This window comes from Caretta caretta, chromosome 1, assembly GCF_965140235.1.
Source record: "Caretta caretta isolate rCarCar2 chromosome 1, rCarCar1.hap1, whole genome shotgun sequence".
Taxonomy (NCBI): Eukaryota; Metazoa; Chordata; order Testudines; family Cheloniidae; genus Caretta; species Caretta caretta.
The window spans coordinates 211,201,370-211,222,664 of NC_134206.1; the positions used below are offsets into that span (position 1 = coordinate 211,201,370).

The window sequence follows — 21,295 nt, forward strand, 5'->3', positions numbered from 1 at the left end:
AATGAGCTGTTCAGTTTCAGTTGCTGGCAAATCCATGGCATCAGGCTTAAACTGAAATGGGTTTTGCACCCAGTCATATTCTCACATCTAAGTCCTAGTCCAGTGCCTTAACCACAAGACTATTCTTCCTCCCCAGTGTATGAAGCTTTTATCTATAGGACCTTCGCTAAAGTTTCCGAACAACAATACACAAATTTAACTCTGTGATTGCAGACTTTAAAGATCAAAAGGTAGAGAGTTAATGTTACTGCAGCTTTCATTTCTGCTTTGTTCAAAAGCAATATTGTCAAACCAAAGCATTCAATAAATTAAGAATTAACCCTCAGAAATAATGAGATTTACTTAAAATCATGAGATGAAAATACATTTTGGTTTCTTATTTGCTTTCTAGTTTTTGAACCTTCATGGTATACTTGGGTCATAATTTTCAAGCTCTCTGTAACCACCAGGGCTAAAAATTTACTTTTTTTATGTGAAAGCTGATATTTCATGTAATCACTTGACTCCACATGTTGGGGTTTTAAGAAAAATACCAAATACTGTGAGGCTTGGCAACATTGAACAGGGTGGCATGTCCTATCTCCTAGAGTACAGCAATGTGAGCTAAAACCCATTGCTTCTTTGCAAGTCCTTTAAGGCCAATGTGCCTGGAACTTATGTCCTTTTTTGCTTCTTTATGAAGACTTTAAAAAAAAAAAAAAAACCCAAAACTTTTGAAGTTTAGCGGGTTTTTTCTGCTTGTTTTTAACATTTAGATGTTCAGGTTCTGTCATGGCTGGAAGGGGTTATGTCTAGAGGACTAGTGAAAGAGCCAAGACATCACAAGAGCCAAGAGAATGAAAGTTATGCTGCCTTATATTTTTTGGTGGTTACACTTAAATTTTTGGAGGGGGTTTGGTTTCCTCTTCCTCCCCCTTAACACTTGTTTAACTTTAGTGACTAACATTTTGGGTCAACAAAGCCTTTTTTAAAGAATCAGCACCCTTACCCTTTTACTTAAGGAGTCACAGTAAACACTCCCGAGTCCTCCCAGAGATCTTACAGCAAAACCAGGGAAGTTTAGATTTAACATTCCAGGTAATTCTAACGTTTAAAATAAAAAAAAACTGGGGAAAAAACCCTATTTGCTAATCCAGCATAAGGAGTAAAAAGGGACTAAGCCTAACTTTTTTTTTTAAAGGTGCCCTTGCAAAGGATTTTTAGTGCCTGAATTTTCCTCATTATAACTTTTCTAACAGTTTATAGATTCTAAGGCTGGAAGGAACCATTGTGATAATCTGCTCTGACCTTCTGTATAGCGCAGGCCATAGAATTTCCCCAAAATAGTTCCTATTTTTTGTAGATGTGAATTTTCTTCTGTTACACAATAAGGCAGCTGTCTCAATACTGTAAACTTCTGCTTTGCTATTGCTACCTCTGCCTCAAGTTTCTGACTTGGCCCTGGTCTAAACTACGAGTTTAGGTCGAATTTAGCAGTGTTAGATCGTTTTAACTCTGCATCCGTCCACACAACGAAGCCATTTTTGTTGACTTAAAGGTCTCTTAAAATCAGTTTTTATACTCCTCCCCGACGAGGGGATTAGTGCTGCAATGGACATCGCTGGGTCAGAAGACGAAATGCCAAAATATTTTAAAAAATCTTCAAGGGCATGAAGGACAGAGACTATAACAGGGACCTGCAGCAGTGCCGTGTGAAAATTAAGGAGCTCAGGCAAGCCTACCAAAGAGGCAAACAGCCGCAATGCGGGAGGACTGCATGAGCTCAGAGAACATTTCATAGCGAATGTGTTTTTTTCGCCTTCTTATCTGTGCTAGCCTCTGGGAGGGAGATGATGGGGGAGTGTTCAAACATTTGCAGCTGCGGGAGGAAAAAAAGGGAGAGAAGTATTTAAAAAGACACATTTTAGAGAACAATGGGTAGACTCTTTCGCGGTGAACCAAGCTGTTAACATTACATAGTACATGTGGTTTCGGTACAAGGTCGCATTTTGCCTCTTATATTGAGGGCTGCCGGTTTGGTGTGAGAGATCACACACGCAGGGCCAGGCAACAGAATTCAGCTTGCAGGCAGCCATGGTAAGCCACTGTCTTTTGGCTTCTTTAACCTTCATAACATGTGGGAATGTTTTCAAACATTAGCGCCCTCATTTCCCATACCAAGCACCCATTGGGTTGGCCATTTAAAATGGGTTGACCATTTAAAAGGAGGGGCTGCGGTTTTTGGGTTAACGTGCAGCACAAACCCAGCTTAACACCCTCCCCACACGCGCACACACACACACACACAATTCTCTGGGATGATCGCTTCACCCCTCCCCCCACTGTGTGGCTAACAGCGAGGAGGATTTCTTTTCAGCCACAGGCAAACAGCCCAGCAGGAATGGCCAGCTCTGAATGTCCCCTTAATTAAATACCCCTATTTCAACCAGGTGACCATGAAAAATATCACTCTCCCGAGGATAACACAGAGAGATAAAGAACAGATGTTGCTTGAATGCAAGCAAACACCGGGACCATATGCTGCCATACTTTGTTATGAAATGATTCCAGACTATGTGCTACTGGCCTGGTGTGGTAAAGTGTCCTACATGGAGGACGGAATAAGGCTGCCCTCCCCAGAAACCTTTTGCAAAGGCTTTGGGAGTACCCCCAGAAGAGCTTCATTGCCTGGAGGATTTCCGCTCCATCCCCAGACATGTTAACAGACTTTTCCAGTAGCTGTACTGGCTGCGAATGCATCCCAAGTCTTCAGGGTAAATTAATCATTAAACACGCTGCTTTTAAACCATGTATTATATTTACAAAGGTACACTCACCAGAGGTGCCTTCTCCGCCTTCAAGGTCTGGGAGCCTGCCTTGGGAGGGTTGGGAGGGTATTGGATCCAGGGTGATAAACAGTTCTTGGCTGTCCGGGAGAACAGTTTCACCCTCCTCCTCATCTTCCTCGTTCCCTGAATCGTCATCCCTGTTGCATGAGACTCCCCCCTTGCAGGAGTACACGTACAGGGGTGGGACAGTGGTAGGAGCACCCCTAGAACTGTATGCAGCTCAAATGTTTGAACACTCCCCCTATCATCTCCGTCCCAGAGGCTAGCACAGATAAGGCGAAAAAAAACGCACTCGTGATGAAATGCTCTCTGAGCTCATGCAGTCCTCCCACATTGAAAGAGCTCAGCAAAATGCGTGGAGGCAAGCAATGTCAGAGTCCAGGAAAGCACAAAATGAACGTGAGGACAGGAGGCGGGAGCAAGAGGAGAGGTGGCGGCAGCGTGATGAGAGGAAGTAGGATGCAATGCTGAGCCTACTGGAGAATCAAACTAATATGCTGTGGCATATGGCTGAGCTGCAAGAAAGGCAGCAGGAGCACAGACCGCAGCTGCAGCCCCTATGTAACCACCTGCCCTCCTCCCACAAGTTCCATAGCCTCCTCTCCCAGACCCCCAAGAATGCGGGGGCGGGAAGCCCTCCGGGCACCCAAGCACTTCACCCCAGAGGACTGCCCAAGCAACAGAAGGCTGGCATTCAATAAGTTTTGAAGTGCAGTGTGGCCTTGTCCTTCCCTCCTCCACCACCCCACCCGGTGCTTCCTTCCTCCCCCACCCCTCCCAGGCTACCTTGGCAGTTATCCCCCTATTTGTGTGACAAATTAATAATGCATGAATTTGAAACAACAATTATTGCCTTTGCAAGCGGTGATCGAAGGGGGGAGGTCAGTTGGCTTACAGGGAAGTAGAGTGAAGCAAGGGGGCGGGTTTTGATCGAGGAGAAACAAACAGAACTGTCACACCATAGCCTGGCCAGTTTTCAAAGTTTCTCTGATGCGCAGCGCACCCAGCTGTGCTCTTCTTATCGCCCTGGTGTCTGGCTGTGCATAGTCAGCAGCGAGGTGATTTGCCTCAACCTCCCACCCTGCCATAAACGTCTTCCCCTTACTCTCACGGATATTGTTGAGCACACAGCAAGCAGTAATAACAATGGGAATATTGGTTTCGCTGAGGTCTAACCAAGTCAGTAAACTTTGCCAGCGCACTTTTAAACGTCCAAATGTGTATTCTACCACCATTCTGCACTTGCTCAGCCTATAGTTGAACAGCTGCTGACTACTGTCCAGGGTGTCTCTGTATGGCTTCATGAACCATGGCATTAAGGGGTAGGCTGGGTCCCCAAGGATAACTATAGGCATTTCAACTTCCCCAATGGTTATTTTCTGGTCTGGAAAGTAAGTCCCTTGCTGCAGCTGTCCAGACAGACCAGAGTTCCTGAAGATGCGAGCGTCATGTACCTTTCCTGGCCATCCCACGTTGATCTTGGTGAAACATCCCTTGTGATCCACCAGTGCTTGCAGCACCATTGAAAAGTACCCCTTGTGGTTTATGTACTGGCTGCCAAGGTGGTCCGGTCCCAAGATAGGAATATGGGTTCCATTTATCGCCCACCACAGTTAGGGATCCCATTGCAGCAAAGCCATCCACTATGACCTGCAGATTTCCCAGAGTCACTATCCTTGATAGTGATTGCATTGGCTACTTGGATCACAGCAGCCCCCACAGTAGATTTGCCCACTCCAAATTGATTGCCGACTGACGGGTAGCTGTCTGGCGTTGCAAGCTTCCAGAGGGCTATCGCCACTCACTTGTGAACTGTGGGGGCTGCTCTCATCTTGGTATTCTTGCACCTCAGGGCAGGGGAAAGCAAGTCACAAAGTTCTATGAAAGTGCCCTTACGCATGCGAAAGTTTCGCAGCCATTGGGAATCATCCCAGACCTGCAACATTATGTGGTCCCACCAGTCTGTGCTTGTCTCCTGGGCCCAGAATCAGCGTTCCATGGCATGAGCCTGCCCCATTGCCACCAGGATGTCCAATTGTCGGGGCCCGTACTTTGAGAGAAGTCTGTGTCCATATCCTCATCACTCTTATCACTCCGCTGCTGTCGCCTCCTCGCCTGCCCTTGCAGGTTCTGGTTCTGAACATACTGCAGGATAATGCGCGAGATGTTTACAGTGCTCATAACTGCCGTGGTGATCTGAGCGAGCTCCATGCTTGCTGTGGTATGGCGTCTGCAGGAGAGCAGAGTTGCAGCGGAAGCGGTGGCTGACGACGGATGCCACGAGAATAGATATTTATAGAGAACAACGAGAGGACCTGTGAGGTGGATTCAGGAGAGCAGAGTTGCAGGGAAGTGGGAGCCCATGACAGCCAACATGGAGAAATTCGCTATCGAGACTCGAGTAGGAGAGCAGAGTTGGAGAGGAAGTGGTGGTTGGATGACCAGTTTTGCAGGCCTAGTGCACCGTCTGCTGCCAGCAGCACCAGGACACAACAGCAGTGGTGTCGGTGAGCTGAGCGGGCTGCACGCTTGCTGTGGTATGGTGAGACAAGAGCAGGAGAGCAGAGTTGTAGCGGAAGCAGTGGTTCGATGATGACGGTTAGCAGTCCTACTGCACCGTCTGCTGAAAGCAGTATGGCATCCGCACGGAGAAAAGGCGTGAAACGATTGTCTGCCGTTGCTTTCACGGAGGGAGGGGAGACTGACGACATGTACCCAAAACCACCCGCGACAATGTTTTTGCCCCATCAGGCATTGGGAGCTTAACCCAGAATTTCAATGGGCGGCGGAGACTGCGGGAACTGTGGGATAGCTACCCACAGTGCAACCCTCCAAAAGTCGACGCTAGCCATGGTACTGTGGACGCACCCCGCCGACTTAATGCGCTTAGTGGGGGGACACACAATCGACTGTATAAAATCACTTCCTAAAAAATGGACTTCTATAAATTTGACCTAATTCCGTAGTGTAGACATACCCTTAGTTTTGGAGTATGACAAGCCTGGTGAAAACCTGGTGCACTTCCTTTAAGTGGCATTGCCTGGATTGAAAGTGAGGCATCTGAAAGCACTAACGGCATGTAATCATGATACCTACAGGGTCAGTGTTTAGGAAAGTGCTTCCATGCTGCAGTTTTATGTAAGAGTATGGTCAAGATCAGGTGAAGTGTTGAGATATCAAACTTTTTTTTCTGTCAGTCTCTGTTATAACTCCGGAGGTCTGTCCCACCTTACGCATTAGATTTTTATTTTTTTCTAATTTCCTCGTATAAACACGTGCTTGCATATGTGTTCATATATTTAAAAAAAATCTATCTCAATGTAATGGATAACCAGGTCTACTGTAATTAAAGTTTAGAACAGCTTTCTGTTTAAAGCTCAACTCTTCTAAGTACTCTAAAATCTGCATGGTTACTCGGATTGCTTTGAAAATTTTTGAGTTACCTTTTGGATTCTGTTCAGCCCATTACCGCCCCTTTCTTCTGATTTCTAGGCAGAGCTACTAAGATGCTGGAAAGGAATGTTCCCTCAATTCTGAGACCAACTAAAGGAATGGATCTGAAGATCAAGAGAGGTTTTTGCAGTAAATCACAGGAGGGGAGCAAACAAAAGCCTGAAGTAGGGGGTAAGCTTTTTGCTCTGAGATTCAAAGGTATCAGTGTTACTATTAGAGTAGCTACCAGGCTGAGGAACAAGTGTAAAGAACTGCTAAATAATCATTAAATCAAGAACATAGATCAAACGTCTTACGTATATATAGTACATTCATTCTAAAGGATACTCTTCACAATATGGTTTGTGTCAACCAAGTGTACGGACTATACATAGGGGTCATTATCACGCTGAAATGCAGCTATCTCTGGGAAGGAACATGGTAGTTCAAAAGCTCGTAGCAATGTCAGCCAACAAGTTGGTTCAGAAAGTGAAATATTTCTCGCACAATGAAAACTTTAGGTATTTAGGTAGCCAGAATGTCCTGAGTAAGAATTTAGTCAAATACAAGGCTCTGCTCTTTTGAAAAGGACTTAAGTTTTCTCTCTCACTCAAAAGACAGAACTTTAAACTTAGATGTCAAATCCAAGACTATCTGTATTACTAATCAAAGGAAAACTTTTTCTTTTTAGGGACAGCCTTCTTTTCTTAGTAGGTTAAGAGGAGTTCTTGTTTGATAGTTTATGCATTCAGAATCTCCCAGTTGCATTCTGTAACTAATCACTTCCTTCCCACAATCAGTCTGTTTTTATATTTGTGAGTGTTGTGATAGTGTTGAGAATTCCTTAGCAGAGCCCTTCCCACAGCAGGGCAGTGATCCACTAGAAGTATGCTGCCTCTGCACTGCAGGATCATTTTGAGTTTGCCACTGACCTAGTTCATCCTTTAAGATGGGATTCCTTTTCCTTTCAAGTCAGTGATAGGTCTGGTATTCGATTTTATCTTTAAGATTAGAGTGAACAGTGATAATCTATACTGGACCCTCTGTGTAACAGACCTTGGTTTGACTGTCGGTGCCAATGGGTAAAAAGTAGGCCTGTCAAGTGATTAAAAAAATTAATTGTGTGATTAATCGCACTGTTAATACAATACCATTTATTTAAATATCTTTGGATGTTTTCTACATTTTCTAATATATTTATTTTAATTACTACACAGAATACAAAGTGTACAGTGCTCACTTTATATAGTTTTTATTACAGATATTTGCACAGTAAAAAACAAAAGAAATAGTATTTTCCAATTCACTTTATAGAAGTACTGTAGTGCAATCTCTTTATCATGAAAGTTGAACTTACAAATGTAGAATTATGTACAAAAAATAACTGCACTCAAAAATAAAACAATGTAAAACTTTAGAGCCTACAAGTCCATTCAGTCCTACTTCTTGTTCAGCCAATCGCTCAGATGAACAAGTTTGTTTACATTTGCTGCTGACTTCTTGTTTACAATGTCACCTGAAAGTGATAATAGGTGTTTGCATGCCACTGTTGTAGCCGGTGTCACAAGATATTTATGTGCCAGATGCACTAAAAATTCATATGTCCCTTCATGCTTCAACCACCCTTCCAGAGGACATGCATCCATGCCAATGACGGGTTCTGTTCGATAACGAACCAAAACAGTGAGGACTAACACATGTTCATTTTCATGATCTGAGTCAGATGCCACCAGCAGAAGGTTAATTTTTTCTTTTGATGGTTCAGTTCTGTCGTTTCTGCATCAGACTGTTGCTCTTTTAAGACTTCTGAAAGCATGCTCCACACCTCGTCCCTCTCAAATTTTGGAAGGCACTTCAGATTGTTAAACCTTCGGTCAAGTGCTGTAGCTATCTTTAGAAATCTCACATTGGTATCTTCTTTGCGTTTTGTCAAATCTGCAGTGAAAGCGTTCTTAAAACGAACAACATATGCTGGGTCATCATCCGAGAGTGCTATAACATGAAATATATGGCAGAATGCAGGTAAAACAGAGCAGGAGACATACCATTCTCCACCAGCGAATTCAATCACAAATTTAATTAACACTTTTTTTTTTTTTTTAAACGTGTGTCATCAGCATGGAAGCATGTCCTCTGGAATGGTGGCCGAAGCATGAAGGTGCATACGAATGTTTAGCATATCTGGCACGTAAATACCTTGCAATGCCAGCTACAAAAGTGCCATGCAAATGCCTGTTCTCACTTTCAGGTGACACAGTAAGAGGCAGGCAGCATTATGTCCTGTAAAAGTAAACAAACTTGTTTGTCTTAGCAATTGGCTGAACAAGAAGTAGGACTGAGTGGACTTAGTTTTGTTTTGGAGTGCAGTTATGTAACAAAAAATAAACCTACATTTCTAAGTTGCACTTTCACGATAAAGAGATTGCACCACAATATTTATATGAGGTGAATTGAAAAATACTATATCATTTTTACAGTGCAAATATTTGTAATAAAAATGTGCACTGTACACTTTGTATTTTATGTTGTATCAGAAATCAATATATTTGAAAATGTAGAAAAATATCCAAAATATTTAATACATTTCAATTGGTATTCTATTGTTTAGCAGCGCGATTAATCACGATTAATTTTTTTTTAATCGCGTGAATTACCTGCGATTAATTGACAGCCGTAGTGAAAAAGCATTCTTAAATATGAGGCATTAGCCACATTTGTGTTGAAAACAAAGCATAAATTGCCCCCTTTTGCTTGTGTATGGACCGGGAGAATGAGTTTGGAAGAGAGGCATTGAGGGTCTGATCCTGTGCCCATTGAAGTCAATGACAAAGTTCTTGTCAACTTCACTGGTTTGGCATATGGTCCTGAGACCTACAGTACTCTTAAGAAGAGCTCTTTATATTGCCAGGTAAGATAAAGGCTTATGCTCCATCGCAAACTGTGACGCAGACAGGAAATTCTGTAGCAGTTTCATTTAACATTTTTAAAATGAGGATTTTAATTAAATACAAAAATAATCAGTATAGCTGCTGATATCAATATTAAATATCCTCCTAAGACGAGAGAGAGAGTGAGTTTCAGGATGGATTGATTTAGATCAAAGCAATTTAAATCACCAATTTTAATCATGATTTAAATCACCAAGCAGAAAACCTGATTGAAATAATAAATTTTAATCATGTTTTGCATTAACATTTTTTAGTTATTTCCCTAATGAAATGTTGATTCTTATTGGTTGGTAACCATTACAACATGCTGATTTGCAACCAGATCTACTCTTTGCATTACATTTGGTGCTTCTTTTTGTTAGTCAGGAGGCTACACTAGATCTGTTCACATTTATTTAAGCAATTAGCTTAACTTCTGTTTAATTCTTAATTTTAACTTTTTTTTTAATGTTACATTTCTTGTTTATTAGGTTAATTTTTATTTGTGATTCTGTGTCAAGCTCTGTTTGGATGGAATTTCAGATTCAGTTAAAATGCACAAAACAGCATTCTACCTTTTTATTTAATAACTAAAAGACTACCTTAAACTTTTTTTTCTTAGGTTTCCAGGACACGGAATGCTTTTTTTTGTTTTTTGTTTTGGTTTTTTTACTTAAATGTTCAGTATATCTATTAAATAGTTTAGCTAGGTAGATAATTTTATCTATAGTTAGTATTGAACTAATTTGTTTCTGGTCACCATGTCCTTTGAGATTTTAGAACTAGTAGATTTCATCCTCACACCTAGTTTTTATTCACAGATTGGAAGAGGAAAAACGAGCTTTCCTGCTTTTTCATCTCTCAACTTGTTTCTTGCCTTTGAATGAACTAATCATTGAACTGAACTAGTTGAGTGAAATGAAGATATTCTCACTGCTCCTGCAGAAGAGGTTACTGCTCTCAAAAGCTGGTTTAGCACTTCAACAAACTGTTTCCCGCTGCTTAGGCATTGAGTTCCACACTAGTTCAATGGGCTGACTTTAAAACTTTGGCAGCAAACATGTACTGCTTAATGTTTTGGTAGCTACTTCAAATAATTGTAATAGATTATAATAAGTTTAAACCTTAAATCTAACATAAGTTGCCAATTTCAATTTTAAATAGGTTTACTTTTTTATAAACTTTATTTAATTTACATTTTAAAAAATCCAATTTAAATAATCATTTAAAAAATTGTTAATCCACCTTGGGTAGTTCGTAGCTGTGGTATGTTTCCATCCCTCTAATGTTCTTGTTACAATGATTAGCAGTGACATTGTTGGTGATAAAATAGTTTATATTTAGGTTTCATAATTAGCAAGTCATTGAGATAAACGTGGGCAGCTCACAGGTCTTAGGTAATATTTTGTGGCTGCTTGCTGACAAAGGATGACAAAATGCATTAGTTATTCCTGGTTCATGTTTCCAAGGTTGTCCTCACAAATGTGAGGGCTAGAAACATAAGACCCTATTCTCTACTTTTTCACATTCTTTTGTAGTAATTTCTAGCTGTGCAAAGTAGATGTGAAATGCTACCAGGTTAGAATGGTAGTACATGACACTTAGCCGGTATGTTACAGTAGTGCAGTATTTCTCAGACTCTTGAAAGCTGAGCCTACCTTCAGGAGAACATAACCAATCTCATCCTCTTCACTCCCACCATATGTTGCTAAATTGAAAACATTGGTAGGCCGTTCAGAACATACTTCCTCTCCTTACATGTTTGGAAAAACAGTGAAATAGTTAACCAAATGTTGGCTTCTAAATTGTTGTCATTGGCATGTGAGCACCCATTAAAACGAGTAAAGCAGTTCACGTCTGAGGTTCTCTACAAACTGAGGCTGACTTTTCTTCAGTGGCTACATTTGAATCACATTTTAAAAGGTTTTCTTCTCAACCATAGCAACTGGAGACTTACTTTTATTTTAATGAAAGTTGAATCTCTGGAGCTAGTCCTTCAACATGGATTCACCAAGGGCAAGTCATGCCTGACCAACGTGATTGCCTTCTATGATGAGATAACTGGCTCTGTGAATATGGGGAAAGCGGTGAACATGATATATCTTGACTTTAGCAAAGCTTTTGATACGGTCTCCCACAGTATTCTTGCCAGCAAGTTAAAAAAGTATGGATTGGGTGAATGGACTATAAGGTGGTCATTTCTACTGGCTAGATCGTCGGGCTCAACAGGTAGTGATCAATGGCTCGATGCCTAGTTGGCAGCTGGTATCAAGCGGAGTGCCCCAGGGGTCTGTCCTTGGGCTGGTTTTGTTCAACAACTTTATTAAAGATCCAGATGATGGGATGGATTGCACCCTCAGCAAGTTTGCAGATGACACTAAGCTGTGGGGAGAGGTAGATACGCTGGAGGGTAGGGATAGGTCCAGAGTGACCTAGACAGATTGGAGTATTGGGCTAAAAGAAATCTGATGAGGTTCAACAAGGGCAAGTGTAGAGTCCTGCACTTAGGACAGAAGAATTCCATGCACTGTTACAGGCTGGGGACTGACTGGCTAAGCAGCAGTTCTGCAGAAATGAACTTCGGGATTACAGCGGACAAGAAGCTGGACATGAGTCAATCATGTACCCTTGTTGCCAAAAAGGCTAATGGCATAGTGGGCTGCATTAGTAGGAGCATTGCCAGCAGATCGAGGGAAGTGATTATTCCCTTCTATTCGGCACTGGTGAGGCCACATCTGGAGTATTGTGTCCCAGTTTTGCCCCACCCCCACCCCCCCACTACAGAAGGGATGTGAACAAATTGGAGAGAGTCCAGCAGAGGGCAACGAAAACTATTAGGAGGCTGGGGCACATGACTTATGAGGAGAGGCTGAGGGAACTGGGCTAATTTAGTCTGCCAGAAGAGAAGAGTGAGGGGGGATTTGACAGCAGCCTTCAACTACCTGAAAGGGGGTTCCAAAGAGGATGGAGCTAGGCTGTTCTCAGTGGTGGCAGATGACACCACTGAGCAATGGTCTCAGGTTGTAGTGGGGGATGTCTAGGTTGAATAATAGGAAAAACTATTTCACTAGGAGGGTGGTGAAGCACTGGAATGGGTTACGTAGGGAGGTGGTGGAATCTCCATCATTAAAGTTTTTTAAGGCCCAACTTGACAAAGCCCTGTCTGGGATGATTTAGTTGGGGTTGGCCCTGCTTTGAGCAGAGGGGTTGGACTAGTTGACCTCCTGAGGTCTCTTCGAACCCTAATCTTCTTTGATTCATGCTCAGCGGTTTAGGAAATACTATCCTATTGTAACATAGCTAATACACACTTTCTACAGGTGTAAATTATGATAAAAGCTACAAGGCAGTGGAGAACCAGCCCTACAATATTTTTTTTTTTAAATTAATACTTTGATTCTGGGGAATGATTCTGTGAAAGCTGTGGGTTCTGAGGCACATTCTGTGCCTTCAGAATTGTGGAGTACATGGGGCCCTGGGTAAAGTTCTGTCACCTTAAGCTTGGTTCAGTTCCACATGCCCTTACAGCTTCTCTAGGAGCGCTCATGTGATATTTCTGCTCCCTCTTCAGTTACAGCAGAGCTCATGCCTGCAGATTTGTGTTACTCACCCTGACAGTTTCCTTAAGCTATGATTATTCTGTATATTGTGTCTTCTCTTCCATATTTGCTATAGGGCATTCCACCTTCAAAGTGCCAGGACACAAGCCGTCAGACTGGGAAAAGAAGGTTCTGCTGTGGGCAGGCCGTTTCAAAAAAGTAGATGATATACCAGAGACTGTCTCGTAAGTGCCAATCCTGAAATTATAAGTACACTAATGTATGCCTACCGAGAAACAAGTATACAGGACTGAGTATCGGTTCTGCAGAGGTGTGACATCAGGAACATGATATGATTGAAATCTAACACTGCTGTGATCTCCATATCCTGATGTAGAGAGCATGCAGTTAGCTCCCTCGTGATTCTCCCAAAAGGAAGATGAGTAAGTAGCAGTCATTTCAATAAAGGAGACCCTGAACCAGCTATTTTTGTCCTAATTTTTTTTAAAACCTTTTGCAAACCTTAGTATGAATAAAAATATTTTCCTGATTTTTTTTAAATGTCCATGAAAAGTGTTTTATATTTGTTTCATGAAAAGTACATCATTCAATAATTATTGAAACGAGACTCCTAATATAAACCATATGATCATAAATAATAATTATATTATCAATTATAATCAATTATCAATTATATCTCCCTTGGGATTTAAACTAACTAAATAGTAGATTAGGCCTCTAATGAAAATAAAACGTCAAAATTTCTCTGCAGCAAGTCTAGCCTCAGTGCAAACCCTGTGCTCGTCTGTGAGAACCAGAAAGTAAACTGACCATTTTAGACTCTGTCCAGGCAGGATGAAATGTAAATCGTACTTAAAAAAACCTCTTTGAATAATTACACCTGGCGTTAATAATGTAGATAAGGACTTTTCTTTTTCAAATGTGTTATGTTGACAATGTCTGTTTAAAATCCTTTTGTAAAAGTGAACCCCTCGTGAATTAAACTTTGCACCATTTTGGGAATGTAACCGGGCCTGTGGGACCACTGTGCCCCTCTGAACTCTCTCCAGCCTGGGCTGTCTCTCACAATGCCTTGCTAGTGACCAGCAGAAAACCCATCCAGGTGCTGTTATCACTCAGCATAACAGCATGTGGAACCTCACACCTAGCTAGATTGCATGAATGCTCCCAGAGCCACTCATGAATCACACAGAGAAAGGCACCAGAGCCAAATCCTCCCAGCATTGTATCTCAGGAATATACCATCTTGCACTGCTCAAGATGAGTAATGCAGATTTATTAATTGCTTCACCGCTTCATCAATGGAAAGTGGATATACACCAGCCGTTGCTGAGTCTCCAGGCAAGGTTGAGCAATTCCCCTGGTGTGGCCTTATGCAGGTGAGCCATTGCATTGTAGCTCCCTTGCTGGACAATGGTGGTTGATGGGTTGATTGATACTCCACCAGGGTGTTGGTTACTTTCCTTGTGGTTGCCTCTGGGGAGCTAATATCTGGCTGATTCCCAAACTTACAGCATGTTTTAGTTCAGGGATGGGCAAACTTTTTGACCTGAGGGCTACATCTGGGTATGGAAATTTTATGGCGGGCCATGAATGCTTACAAAATTGGGATTGGGGTGCAGGAGGGGGTGAGGGCTCCAGCTGGGGGTCCAGGCTCTGGGATGGGGTTGGGGATGAGGGGTGTGCAGTTCAGGAGGGTGCTCCAGGCTGGGATTGAGGGGTTTGGAGGGCAGGAGGGGGATCAGGGCTGGGGTTGGGGGTGGGCTCAGGGGTTCAAGCTCCGGGCAGCACTTACCTCAAGCTGCTCCTGGAAATCTGCAGTTCCTGGCTAGTGGAAGCTGCGAGAGCGGTGCTTGGGGCGAGGGCAGTACGCAGAGCCCCCTGGCTGCCCGTAAATATAGGAGCCAGACGGGGGACATGCCGCTGCTTGTGGGAGTCGTGTGGAGTGGTGGCATGCACGTGCCAAGCGACCGCCCCCCCCCCCCCCCCCCGGCCGACCCCACCCACTGGCTGAAGCGGGGACTCAAGGGCCAGATTAAATCGGCTGGCGGGCCAGATAGTTTGCCCACCCCCGTTTTAGTGAGAACCATACAACACAATTCTCATAACTTCATGTGTGTTAATGATATACATATAAGGATAGAGTAATGACTTTCAGCAGATCATAACCTTTCCCCTGATACCTTACAAGGCATGCTTTATAGGTAAGATCATGATTATATACAAATGGGGAATATGGGGGTTCCAGGACACTCCCTCAAGGTATAGAATGTCACAGGGAAGATAGGTACATCTGGGGATTCCCTCTAAAACATGGTCCATCCTGTGTAAATACATGATGCAGAGACAGAACATCCTCTATAATTCTTATCTTTTTAAGGTGCAGATCAGCACTGAATCTAAGTGGTAAATAGCTTTATTGGTGAGCATAGAATCATAGATTTTAAGGTCAGAAGGGACCATTATGATCATCTAGTCTGACCTCCTGTACAACACAGACCACAGAATCTCACCCACCAACTCCGGTAACAAACCCATAACATATGTCTGAGCTATTGAAGTCCTCAAATCATGGTTTAAAGACTTCAAGGTGCAGAGAATCCTCCAGCAGGTGACCTGTGCCCCACGCTGCAGAGGAAGGCAAAAAACCCCCAGGGCCTCTGCCAATCTGCCCTGGAGGAAAATTCTTTCCCGACTCCAAATATGGCGATCAGCTAAACCCTGAGCATGTGGGCAAGACTCACCAGCCAGACACCCAGGAAAGAATTCTCTGTACTAACTCAGATCCCACCCCATCTAACATCCCATCACAGGCCATTGGGCATATCTACCGCTAATAGTTGAAGATCAATTAATTGCCAAAATTAGGCTATCCCATCATATCATTTCCTCCATAAACTTACCAAGTTTAGTGTTGAAGCCAGGTATGTCTTTTGCCCTCACTACTTCCCTTGGAAGGCTGTTCCAGAACTTCACTCCTCTGATGGTTAGAAACCTTCGTCTAATTTCAAGTCTAAACTTTCTGATGGCCAGTTTATATCCATTCGTTCTTGTGTCCACATTGATACTGAGCTTAAATAATACTTCTCCCTCCCTGGTATTTATCCCTCTGATATATTTATAGAGAGCAATCATATCTCCTCTCAGCCTTCTTTTGGTTAGGCTAAACAAGCCAAGGTCTTTGAGTCTCCTTTCATAAGACGGGTTTTCCATTCCACGGATTGTTCTAGTAGCCCTGCTCTGGACCTGTTCCAGTTTGAATTCATCTTTCTTAAACATGGGAGACCAGAACTGCACACAGTATTCCAGATGAGGTCTCACCAGTGCCTTGTATAACGGTACTAACACCTCCTTATCTCTACTGGAAATACCTCGCCTGATGGATCCCAAGACCGTGTTAGCTTTTTTCCCGGCCATATCACATTGGTGGCTCATAGTCATCCTGTGGTCAACCAATACTCCGAGGTCCTTCTCCTCCTCTGTTACTTCCAAGTGATGTGTCCCCAATTTATAACAGAAATTCTTGTTATTAATCCCTAAATGCATGACCTTGCACTTTTCACTATTAAATTTCATCCTATTACTATTACTCAAGTTTACAAGGTCATCCAGATCCTCCTGTATGATATCCTGGTCCTTCTCTGTATTGGCAATGCCTCCCAGCTTTGTGTCATCTGTAAACTTTATTAGCACGTTCCCGCTTTTTGTGCCAAGGTCAGTAATAAAAAGATTAAATAAGATTGGTCCCAAAACTGATCTTTGAGGATCCACTAGTAACCTCCTTCCAGCCTGACAGTTCACCTTTCATTGTGACCCGCTGTAGTCTCCCCTTTAACCAGTTCCTTATCCACCTTTCAATTTTCATATTGATCCCCATCTTTTCTAGTTTAGCTGTTAATTCCTCATGTGGAACCGTATCAAATGCCTTACTGAAATTGAGGTAAATTAGATCCACTGCGTTTCCTTTGTCCAAAAAATCTGTTACCTTCTCAAAGAAGGAGATCAGGTTGGTTTGACACAATCTACCTTTTATAAAGCCATGTTGTATTTTGTCCCAATTACATTTGACCTCAATGTCCTTAACTACGAGAGACTGCTGAATTGGAATTAATTTGCAAATTGGATACAATTAACTTAAGTTTGAATAGAGACTGGGAGTGGTTGAGTCATTATACTAAGTGAAACTATTTCCCCTTGTTTATTCCCCCCCCCCTCAGACGTTCTTGTTAACTCCTGGAAATGTGCTGGAAATGGCCCACCTTGATTATCACTTCAAAAGGTTTTCTCTCCCCCCACCCCACTGTCCCGCTGGTAATACCTCATCTTAAGTGATCGCTCTCCATACAATGTATATTTTTTCATGGTTTCTGTGTATATAAAATCTCCTCACTGTACTTTCCACTTTATGCATCCGATGAAGTGAGCTGTAGCTCATGAAAGCTTATGCTCAAATAAATTGGTTAGTCTCTAAGGTGCCACAAGTACTCCTTTTCTTTTTGCAAATACAGACTAACATGGCTGGCTACTCTGAAACTTAATTACTTTCTCCTTCAAAATTTTTTCCAAGACCTTGCTCACTACAGATGTCAGACTAACAGGCCTGTAGTTACCCGGATCACTTTTTTCCCCTTTCTTAAAAATAGGAATTATGTTAGCAGTTCTCCAGTCATACGGTTCAACCTCTGAGTTTACAGATTGATTGATTAAAATTCTTGCTAATGGGCTTGCAATTTCATGTGCCAGTTCCTTTAATATTCTTGGATGAAGATTATCTGAGGCCCCCGATTTAGTCTCATTAAGCTGTTTGAGTTTGGCTTCTACCTCGGATGTGGTAATATCTACCGATTCCCATATCCTCCGTATGCTCATTCCCATTTGTCGTCCTACCATTATCCCTGAGCTCCTCATTAGCCTCATTAAAGTATTTTGTTTAGATATTGGGCCATGCCTAGATTATCCTTATCCTCCACTCCATCCTCAGTGTTTAGCATCCCCACTTCTTTTTTCTTTGTTGTCTTCTCATTTATATGGCTATAGAACCTTTTACTATAGCTTTTAATTCCCTTTGCAAAGTCCAGCTCTACGTGGCGTTTGACCTTTCTCACTTTATCCCTACATGTTCTGACCTCGGTAAGGTAGCTTTCCTTGCTGATCCCTCCCATCTTCCACTCCTTGTAGGCTTTCTGCTTTTTTTTAATCACCTCTCTGAGATGCTTGCTCATCCAACTTGGTCTACAACTCCTGCCTATGAATTTTTTCTCCTTTCTTGGGATGCCAGCTTCTGATAATTTCTGCAACTTTGACTTGAAGTAATTCCAGGCCTCCTCCCGCCTTTAGATCTACAAGTTTTTCAGTCCAATCCGCTTCCCTAACTAATTTCCTTAATTTTTTTTGGTTAGCCTTTTTGAAATCAAAAACCATAGTCACAGATCTGTTTTTGTTTATCCTTCCATTTAGTTTGAACTGAATTAGCTCATGATCGCTCGAACCAAGGTTGCCCCAACAACCATTTCTTCTATGAGGTCCTCACTGCTCACCAAAACCAAATCTAAAATGGCATCCCCTCTTGTTGGTTCAGGAACTACTTGGTGAAGGAGTCCATCAGCTATCGCATCCAGGAAAATCTGAGCCCTATTATTATTACTAGCACTTGTCCTCCAGTCTATATCTGGGAAGTTAAAGTCTCCCATGATCATACAATTCCCATTAGTATTTACTTCTTTAAAAACATTAAAGAGGTCTCTATCCATATCCAAATTGGATCCTGGCGGTCTTTAGCACACCCCAAGCACTATCCCAGAGCAGGCTCTAGTAGCTTTCTTCCCCACTGTGATTTTGGATAAGACAGAGTCTGTCTTATCCATTCCATCACTTCTTATTTCTTTGCAGTCTACCTCATCACTGATATACAATGCTACTCCACCACCTTTGCCTTTATTTCTCTCTTTGCTAAACAGCACATACCCTTCAATACCTGTAGTCCAGTGGTGACTACTATTCCACTATGTTTCTGTTATCCCTGTAATATCTGGTTTCACTTCCTGCACCAGTAGATCTAGTTCCTCCATTTTGTTACCTAGACTCCTCGCATTAGTGTACAAACATCTTAATTTTTGCTGTTTGGTTTCGCTCACATTCTTTACCCAATTGGGCACAGACATTCTACCGTCAATATTACCTATTGGATTGGTATGTACACTGCCCTTCCGCCTTATGTCCATTCTACCCACGGCTGTATCCTTTCTTACTTCATTTTCTTCCCTCTCAAAGAGAAAATATGGTGTGGAGATTACCTAGACATCTCCCAACCATCTCCCCCGAATTCCTAGTTTAAAGCTCTCTTGATCAGTTGTGCCATCCTAGAAGTCTATTTCCCTCCTTACTCAGGTGAAGTCCATCCCGAGAGAACAGTCCTCTGTCCATGAATGCTTCCCAGTGAGCATACATCCCAAAACCCTCCTTTATAGCACCACTGCCTGAGCCATCTGTTGATCATCATAATCTTGTCACACCTTTGTTGCCCTTCTCTAGGAACAGGCAGAATCCCACTGAAGATCACCTGAGCCTCGATTTCCTTAAGCGTCTTCCCCAGCCTGGCACAGTCTCCCTTGATACGTTCCAGTGAGAATCTAGCCGTATCATTTGTTCCCACATGAAGGATAATCAATGGATTCTTTCCCGCTCTCCTTAGGATCCTCTTCAGCCTCAGGTCCACATCCTGTATCTTAGCACCCAGCAGACAGCACACCCTTCTGTTCTCTGGATCAGCTCTTGTTACAGGCCTGTCTGTTTTTCTCAGTAATGAGTCCCCAACCACATAGACCTGCCTTTTCCTGGCAATAGTGCGATTCTCCAGTCTATCCCCTGTTCCATCTGGCTGCAAGTCCTCTCGATTCCTATTGTTCCTTGCAATCCTCTGCAACCCATCCTGTATCATCCTGGGGCTCATATTTGGTGTTATCTCCATTGACTCTTGCCCTTGTCCTATAGGACTATCTGCTCATCTGTGTATTAGTAGCAGAACAGAGTGGTACAGAAATGCTTAGCTGATTGGAGGTCTTGACTACTCTTCCCTGTTTTAAGACAGCTGAAGAACTGAAGAGCCTCATACCTAGGAATATGCAGCAGAGTAGTGGAATGTTTTGCTGACGCTCTGCCAGTTTAATCTTATTTATTACCTGATGAGAGTGATTAAAATCACAGTGGGGATTCTGCCATGCGGAGGCTCTGCTATGGCATAACTGATTAGTCTCTGAATTCTCCAATCCTAAAATTTCACGAGAGTAGTTGGTGACATAAAATCATATTACGGATGGACTGTTAACTGTCATACGCCATCTCTCTAGAGCTAAGGCAGAATCAAGGCTACCAGTATAAGCTAGAGTTTTCTACATTTAAACCAATCCACCTGAAATTCCACAGGCATGAATTTGTGCCAAGATAGAATTTCTGTGGAAATATTGAGTCAAATTGGAGAAAACAATTGATGCTCAAAAAATGTGGTGTCTTCATTTTTCTAATGTTGTAGTGTCATTTTGGGGGTATACTATATATATATTTAAGTTCGCTATATCAACTGGATCACCCTTGTCCACATGCTTGTTGATACCTTCAAAGAATTCTAATAGAGTTCCTTACATCTCTCAGCGCAAGGCAGATTTTCCACTCCTCAGTTCCTTCTTGTGGCTCTTCTCTGAACTACAATTTTTAAACTTTTGTTTTTTTTAAAGTGTGGACACCAAAACTAAATACAGTATTCCAGTAGTGGTCTCGTACTAGTGTTCTATACAGAGGTAACCTCCCTATTCCACTGAGTCTTTTTCTGAGTCACTGCTTTTCAAAGGTATGTCTATACCGTGGAGTCTGTAGTGGCATAGCTGTGTTGGCATAACTGAGCCAGCACAACCTCCTACTGTAGGTGCAGCCTACATAGACTTTTTTTTTTTTTTCTTTCCTGTCTGTGTAGGAACACCACCTGCCCAAACTACGTTAGCTACACTGATCAAAGCCTTCTTCTGTTGACATAGTTGAACCAACGCAGGGGGTTTTGTCGGCATAGCTGAAAAGCAAGGTTGTGGGTTTTTTGTTTTGTTTTTTTCCCCACACCTTTGAGTGACATAGCGATACCAACCTAACTTTAAAGTATAGACCAATCCTAAGATAAATATCCCATCCAGAAAGTAAGGGGTACATTCTTTGTTCAGAAATGTATTTAGGTATTAAAATTCATGCTCTTTGTTTTGGCCCAGTGTACTTGTGGATCCAGATTGTTCTGTTTAAGTGACCTGCCGTTATCATTATTTACCACCCCAGAATCTTGCTGTCTGCATACCTTATCAGCACTGATTTTATATTTCCTTCCAGGTCACTCCTAAAACCTATTAAATAGCAGTGACTCAAGCATCCACCACAGGGGAAAAAATACTGGGTATTAAAGGTCTCTTTATAGTAGTGGAGAAAAGCAGAACAAGAACCACTGTCTGGAAGCAGAGGCCAGACAAATTCAAATCCGAAGTAAGGCACGTACTTTTAACCGTGAGGTTGATTT

The 21,295-nt window shown here is 42.4% G+C and overlaps 1 protein-coding gene across 1 annotated transcript in view; it reads left to right on the top strand.

Moving 5' to 3' along the window:
• The window catches only part of FAM162A (family with sequence similarity 162 member A), a 33,229-nt gene that overhangs the window by 2,566 nt on the left and 9,368 nt on the right, over positions 1-21,295 (top strand). Inside the window, 2 exon segments of the mRNA XM_048840879.1 lie at positions 6,321-6,452; positions 12,863-12,971. Coding sequence (XP_048696836.1) covers positions 6,321-6,452; positions 12,863-12,971 — 241 coding nt within the window.